At 52.6% G+C, this 7,788-nt stretch overlaps 1 protein-coding gene across 1 annotated transcript; it reads left to right on the top strand.

Moving 5' to 3' along the window:
* Positions 1-419: 419 nt before the first annotated feature.
* Positions 420-4,157, top strand: LOC133915779 (multiple C2 domain and transmembrane region protein 14-like). The gene has a single exon (XM_062359080.1). It carries the CDS (start codon positions 507-509, stop codon positions 3,966-3,968), a length of 3,462 nt encoding a protein of 1,153 aa, XP_062215064.1. The 5' UTR covers positions 420-506; the 3' UTR covers positions 3,969-4,157.
* Positions 4,158-7,788: the final 3,631 nt, after the last annotated feature.

Below are 7,788 nucleotides of genomic sequence, written 5' to 3'. Positions count from 1 at the left end.
ATTTTGAATCCTAGGTTATTTGGTGAAAAATGAGTTCATTTGCAATTTTCTATTTATATGCATTATTATCAATTCTCTTTTTTTGTTAAATTTAAATTCAAACATATACAAATTCATCCAAACACTTATAAAATGCATATAAATATGAATATGCGGAAATTGAGATGTTACCTTAAAAAATCATCACAATCAACTCAACTCGTCCTACCCATCTAACCAAACAAATAAATTAATTCATTCTATCCATCACAATCAAATAAAAAAATTAAATCATCTCATTAAAAAATAGATAAACACACCCTAACCTACTAGTACAACACGGTGCATGCAAGCACGGTGCCGCTGCCTGGCTGAGGGACCACGGCTCGACACAGCAACACGTTAACAACCTCCCGAAAACGATCTCCGCGCACGCCGCCCCGGGGCGCGGGATCTCCGCCGCCGCGCGTCCCATCAATGCCGTGGCCGTTGCCTTCCTCGTCCCGTCCAGGCATTCGCCCAACCCGATGCTATGCCACCCCCTTCTGCCGCGCGCAGGCACCGCTGCCGGACAAGCCTCCGTGCCCGCACCGCCTCCCGCCCACGTGGCGCGCACCACGGTCCGACGTGGCCCCCGGACCCACCTCCCTCGCCCGTTGCCTCCTTTTAAACCCGCCACCGCCGTCTCCGCCTCTCTCCAGTCCAGACAGTCTCTCTCTCTCTCTCTCCAACGGTCATATTCTCTCTCAAGACACCCGCGCGCGCACATCCCGTGGAAGCTTCCAACGCTCGAGTGGCCTTTCCAACTTCCTGGCAGCACCGCGATGGTGGCGGAGGGGGCGCGGCGGCGGGTGGTGGTGGAGGTGTGCAACGCGCGGAACCTGATGCCCAAGGACGGGCAGGGCACGGCGTGCGCCTACGCTGTCGTCGACTTCGACGGCCAGCGCCGCCGCACCTCCACGCGCCCGCGGGACCTCAACCCGCAGTGGGGGGAGCGCCTCGAGTTCCTCGTCCACGACCCGGACGCCATGGCCTCCGAGACGCTCGAGCTCAATCTCTACAACGACAAGAAGGCCGCCGCCACCACGGGGAGCGGGCGCCGCGGGGGGACATTCCTCGGCAAGGTCAAGGTGACCGGGGTGTCGTTCGCGAAGGAGGGCGAGGAAGCGCTCGTGTACTACCCACTCGAGAAGCGGAGCGTGTTCTCGCAAATCAAGGGTGAGATCGGGCTCAAGATCTGGTTCGTCGACGAGCCGCCGCCGCCACAGCCCGCGCCACCCGCGGCGGAGGAGAAGGGCGCCGACGCGGCTGCCACGGACAAGAAGGGGGCGGCGACCGAGGGGAAAGAGGGGAAGGCGCCAGCTGCTGCTGCCGCGCCGGCTGACGAGAAGAAGCCGGAGGCACCGCCAGCCGAGGAGAAGAATGCAGTGGAGGCCAAAACAGAGGAGAAGAAACCAGAGGCGGCGGACAAGAAGGAGGACAAGGGTGGCAAGAAGAAGTCGTCGGAGAAGGGAAAGAAGGACGGCGGCGAGAAGCCCAAGGAGGAAGGCAAAGCAAAGGAGGACAAGAAGGACGCAGCCGCGCCGCCGCCCTCTCCGTCCAAGCTGGCGCCGCCGCCCTCACCGTCCAAGAAGGAGCTGGTGGTCGCCGGAGTCGCGGGCGATCTGGAGATCCGCCCCCAGAGCGCCGCCGAGAAGAGCATGGCCGCGTCGGGCGCCAGCGCGTCGTACGACCTGGTGGATCGCGTGCCGTACCTGTTCGTCCGGCTACTCAAGGCCAAGCGCCACGGCGGCGGCGACAACCAGCCGCTGTACGCGCAGCTGTCCATCGGCACCCACGCCGTGCGCACGCGCGCCGCCACTATCGCCGGCGAGTGGGACCTGGTGTTCGCCTTCCACAAGGACGGCCTCACCGACACCTCGCTGGAGGTTACCGTCCACGAAGAGGCCAAGAAGCCAGCCGCGGAGGCGGAGCCCGCTCCGCCGGACGCCAACCTCGGTTCTGTCTCCTTCGACCTCCAGGAGGTCCCGAAGCGGTCACCGCTGGACAGCGCGCTCGCGCCGCAGTGGTACACCCTCGAGGGCCACTCCGAGGACAGCGAGGCGGCCTGCGACGTCATGCTTGCCGTATGGGTCGGCACGCAGGTTGACGAGGCGTTCCAGGAAGCGTGGCAGTCCGACTCCGGTGGCTACCTGGTGCACACTCGCTCCAAGGCCTATCTATCCCCCAAGCTCTGGTACCTCCGCCTGAGCGTCATCCAAGCGCAGGACCTGCGTTTGCCGTCTCCGCCGGACGCCAATGCGAAGCAGTTTGGCCCCGCCTTCCCGGAGCTGTACGTCAAGGCGCAGCTCGGCGCCCAGGTATTCAAGACGGGCCGAGTCCCGCTCGGCAGCGCGGCGTCCGGGACGTCCAATCCGAGCTGGAACGAGGACTTGCTCTTCGTCGCCGCTGAACCGTTCGACCCATTCTTGACCGTCGTCGTGGAGGACGTCTTCTCCGGGCAACCGGTGGGCCAGGCGCGTGTGCCCCTGTCCACGGTGCACCGACGGGCGGACGACCGGGTCGAGCCGCCATCGCGGTGGCTGAACCTGTGCGGCGACGAGGCCCGGCCGTACGCCGGGCGGGTGCACGTTCGCGTGTGCCTGGAGGGCGGGTACCACGTGCTGGACGAGGCGGCAAACGTGGCCAGCGACGTGCGTGCGGCGTCGAAGCATCTGTCGAAGCCGCCGGTCGGTATGCTCGAGGTCGGCGTCCGCGGCGCCACCAACCTGGTTCCGATGAAGATCGCCAAGGACAGCGCGAGCGGCTCGACGGACGCGTACGTCGTGCTCAAGTACGGTCCCAAGTGGGCGCGCACGCGCACTATCCTGGACCAGTTCAACCCGCGGTGGAACGAGCAGTACGCGTGGGACGTGTTCGACCCCTGCACCGTGCTCACCATCGCCGTCTTCGACAACGTCCGGTACAAGACCGCCGACGCCGGCGGCGACCCCGCGAAGCTACCCAAGGACTCCCGCATCGGGAAGCTCCGCATCCGCCTCTCCACGCTCGACACAAACCGGGTGTACGTCAACACCTTCGCGCTCACGGCCGTGCACCCCGTCGGCGTGCGCAAGATGGGCGAGCTGGAGCTGGCCATCCGGTTCACCTGCTCGTCGTGGCTGACGCTGATGCAGGCCTACGGCAGCCCGCTGCTGCCGCGGATGCACTACGTGAAGCCACTCAGCCCCGCGCAGCAGGACGTGCTGCGGCACACGGCGATGCGCATGGTGTCCGGGCGGCTGGCGCGGTCGGAGCCGCCGCTGGGGCCGGAGGTGGTGCAGTACCTACTCGACACGGACACGCACTCGTGGAGCATGCGCCGGAGCAAGGCCAACTGGTTCCGCGTGGTCGGCTGCCTGTCGCACGTCGCCACGGCGGTGATGTGGGCGCACCGGGTGCGCACCTGGGCGCACCCACCGACCGCCGTGCTTGTGCACGCGCTGCTCGTCGCCGTCGTTCTCTGCCCGGAGATGATCCTGCCCACCGTCTGCATGTACCTCTTCCTGTCCCTGCTCTGGCGCTACCGCGCGCGGCCTCGCGAGCCGACAGGCATGGACCCGCGGCTCTCCCACGTGGATAGCGCCAGTCCCGACGAGCTCGACGAGGAGTTCGACGGTCTCCCCTCGGGGCGCCCAGCCGACATTGTCCGAATACGGTACGACCGGCTGCGCGCCGTGGCCGGGCGGGCGCAGACTCTGCTCGGCGACGTCGCTGCGCAGGGCGAGCGCATCGAGGCGCTTCTGTCGTGGCGCGACCCGCGCGCGACGGGGGTGTTCACGGTGGTGTGCCTGCTGGCGGCGCTGGTGCTGTACGCCGTGCCGTTCAAGGTGCTGCTGCTGGGGATGGGGTTCTACTACCTCCGGCACCCGAGGTTCCGCGGCGACATGCCGTCCGCCGGCTTCAACTTCTTCCGCCGCCTGCCGTCGCTCTCCGACCGCGTTCTCTAGGTCCTGGTCGCTGATCAGGCAGTTTTCTTCCATGATCGTTTTGATCTCTCGGTGTAATCTGCTTAGTCAGTCAGATGTTTTGATCATGCAATTGTTGCATCAAGAAATGAGGCTTGCCTGATGCTAACAACAATAATCAAGCCTATTGTATTCATTGCTTTTATATAATCAGTTTGTCGATTCTGCATTTACATGGCGTTGATGCTGCTGGGGTGAAGTAAAACTTATGAACTTCATTCATGGGAGAAAATTTGGCCGTTGCGATTGCACTAATCGAGTACAAAAATTCTTACTCTATCAACAACAGCGTTAGTACTGTTTACAGTACCAGGAATCAAATCAGCAAAATACTCTCGTCTTTAATCTTGCATTTCTGTAATTGAAGATGTGATGTGGATATGCTCCCAGCTTCTAAAGGGGATGGTTGCAAACGGTTCTTCTCTATTTCCCTATCAAGATTTACTCCTATCACCTATACATTGAGCCCCATCTTGAAGTCTTGAACTAAATTAGTAGCACGTACAATATTTTGATTTAGCTGGTATTCATGCCGTTAGAGAGAACCAACTTGCCTGGAAACGCTGTAGAGGATCAATTTGATTCAGGGATGCACCGAAGAAGCCAAAAACATGCAGAAGAATATCTGAATCTGCAGAATCTGCATCAGCAAGGGTATTGATTCCTCCTTACCACATGTCCATAGGCCATACCTAAAGACATGCTTAAAATACTAGCAGGATACAGATTTGTTCAGTTCATCAAAACGACGGTCGCATAATCTAGGCCACTTGCCATGCAATTACGGTGCTTAGTGCTGTGAGTGTCTGTCTATGCAAAAGCTCTAAAGCTTTTGTCAGTAGCCAGTAGCCACACTACGCACGAGACCACAATCCTGCGAACATGCGGCTCTTGTCGACAACGAGTTGGTTTGGTCTGACAAGTCAATCGAGAAAATCATCACAAGAATTGGTAAACTTGGTTACTTCTTGTGTACTGCTTAACGTGAACATCACTTCAGTACTAGTAACGTGTTGCTCTGAAAAACGCATTGGATTGTTTACTCCTTTTCTAACTGCAAGTTCAGGCATTTGGCGTAATGGCATCACCAGAAGCTCTTCCAGTTCTTTTCGTTACTGCTGAACTCCAAAATATGTAGCTTGTATGGATTGATGTGAGCGTTGTAGACTCTTGTTGCAAGATGAAGTGACACGGTGATGATGTCTAGCGACGGCCCTATTTGTATTCGTGCCAAGCTGGGCAGCTGTGTGAAAGAGATTATTCATTACAGCATTATATGAAATCGGATTACTCATGCAAGCATGATATAAATACATGATTATATCATACGTATGAACATGTTTTACATATCACAAGAATTTCATTATTACACTGTAACAGGAAGATAAAGACAGCTCTGCAATAGCAAACACTACCACACGTGTTACGCGATTACAGGAAAGAGATGAACAAGCATATGCAGTGCTCGCCATGCATAGATCAAATCCCGGGAAGATGTACGCATTGTTTGCCTGGTATAGCAGGAAAAGGTTGTAGTAAGGTCAGGCTGTCAAAAAAAACAAACCTGAACTTCACTTATCCACAAAGAACTTTCTCAAATCAGGGAAAGCACAAACAGTTTGAATTTATATTTCACTGGATCAAATGGGCTTCCACTCCCAAATATTGCACAACTCTAGCTGCTTGTACATATGATCTGATTAGCATATACTATACAAGGAGTATTAAAACTCTGCAATGAGTACCACCTGACTCCATGAGTATGCCTGCTCAGCAGTACATTGAGACTCAGACGTTGGATTGGATGAAGCAAACAATGATGGCTCTCTGAATTTGATTGGAGATAATTCCGAGTTCTAGACCGTGCGAGTACTATCTAGAAAGGGCTGTGATGCTATAGTGTTACCTCATTAATCGAAGTCATAACCTCAACTACCTCTTTTGTGAAGTTTTGACCTAAACCAGCTGATCCTATTAGTACAGTTGGTCTCATAGCCTAAAAAAAGAAAACAGTTTACGAACCAAGAGAAAAATCTGCCTGTAAAATCGCTCAGAGGAGATGGAGAGGGAGGGGGCGGCGCCAGAGCGAGGGCCAGGGACAGGGCGTGGGGATCTGTGCAAAATCGCTTGTGGGGTCTTATTTGTAAAAGTGATGAGTAATCAGAATTTTTTCACCTTCGTGATTAATGATCTATTTGGTCGAGCTCTAACTTTAAATTTTTTTAAGTTGGCCATCTATAGCTTTAGAAATTTTGAGAGCTAGTTATTAATAACTTAGAAATTTTTAGAGTTGAAGCTGTGAGCAGTTGAGAATCTTTGATTGAGATACTTATTTTTATTTTAAATAAAAAATAGATATTTAAATAACTTTATTTTATCTTACAAACTCTAAATTCTATATGGATCTTAGAGTTGAAACTCTGCCAAATAAAGTCCAAATCGATCATGTTTACTATTTAACCCGGGTTGGATTGGACTGCAGGTTGATTTTTTTTAAAAAAACAGAATGACCTTTTTTAAAAAAAAGGACGCGTGTGCGGAGTTGACTCAGCCGCGAGAGGAGGCGTGCCTTCATGCAGACATTGGGGGGTTAATTGCAGAAGGGTGGTAAGATCATCTCCAATGATTTTACTTCGCGAGTCTCGTTCACTTTACAAGGAATTCTTGTTCCCTTCAACGCTCCGACGTTTTTCCTTCACGGTTCTTTCACAAAAGGATTTCTAAGTTCATTCTCTTCACCTAAGATTCTTTCAATTCTTTTCTTTTGCGAATTCCTTCAAATGGAAGTTGTTAGAAATTAAGGAAAATAAATGGAATGAGAATAAGAAGAGGAATCAGAAAGTGAATAGAATGAAAGAAAAATGGTTAGAGATGGCTTAAGAGTGACAATATGCTCGTCAAAATGTGATTGAATCATCGCATCACCAGTTGATTACTGGGGTAGAAATGAGGATCATTGCATTATTGCATTTTCTTTCCTTGCAAGTAGCGTCAGATCACCAGTTGATAACTGAAAATCCAATAGAGAAGGAAGCTTTACATTACATACACTAATTTAATCACTTGTGATCAGATATTCAGATCTGCCGTACGAAAAAGGCAAATCGGTTCACGACAGCAAGCTTTTTTTTCCATATGTTAGACAGGATTCAGAAATGGGTAGGATAAGAATAGTGAGGGCATCTTCAGCAGTTATTTTTAATTGTTATTTCTTATTTCTTTTAATATATTTTTTAAAAGACTTTGTTCTTAATTTTTTATCTCTCACAATATAGCTATCTCTTATTTTCTCTCTTTTAAGAGTTAGCTATATTAGATTTCTCTCTGTTGAGCAAGATTTTTTCTCACGTCAGTTTTACCTTTACTCATCACTACTCTTCTCTCTATATATCACAATAATAAGAGCCAGCTATTATCTAGTAATCTATCACTGGCAGGGAGTAATCTATCGAGTTGCCCTGATATCCTTGGATTGTTGTCACTGAGTCAGACATTGAGTGACTCCATGTGCTGAAAACGATGGCAGCCTGATGCGGGAATACGATTGGGCCAGGGTACAGGAGTTCTCGACCTCGCGTTGCTCGTCTTTTGTGCAGCTCAACGCCTGCTATTCGTGTGGATTGTTTCTGGAGCAGAATCCATCTGCAACTGTGATGGTTGTGAAGGCTGCAGGGAGGTGTTTCATCATGGTTCATGGGTGGTGCAGCTCTTCAATGGTAGCGTCAAGTAACAGAAGCTTAGATCACGCTTCTCGAATTCTTGTAAGGAAAAACATCATGTTGCACCGTTGACAGTGTGAAGC

The sequence above is a fragment of the Phragmites australis genome, chromosome 4, assembly GCF_958298935.1.
Source record: "Phragmites australis chromosome 4, lpPhrAust1.1, whole genome shotgun sequence".
Taxonomy (NCBI): domain Eukaryota; kingdom Viridiplantae; phylum Streptophyta; class Magnoliopsida; order Poales; family Poaceae; genus Phragmites; species Phragmites australis.
This window is presented reverse-complemented; position numbering and strand designations above follow the sequence as displayed.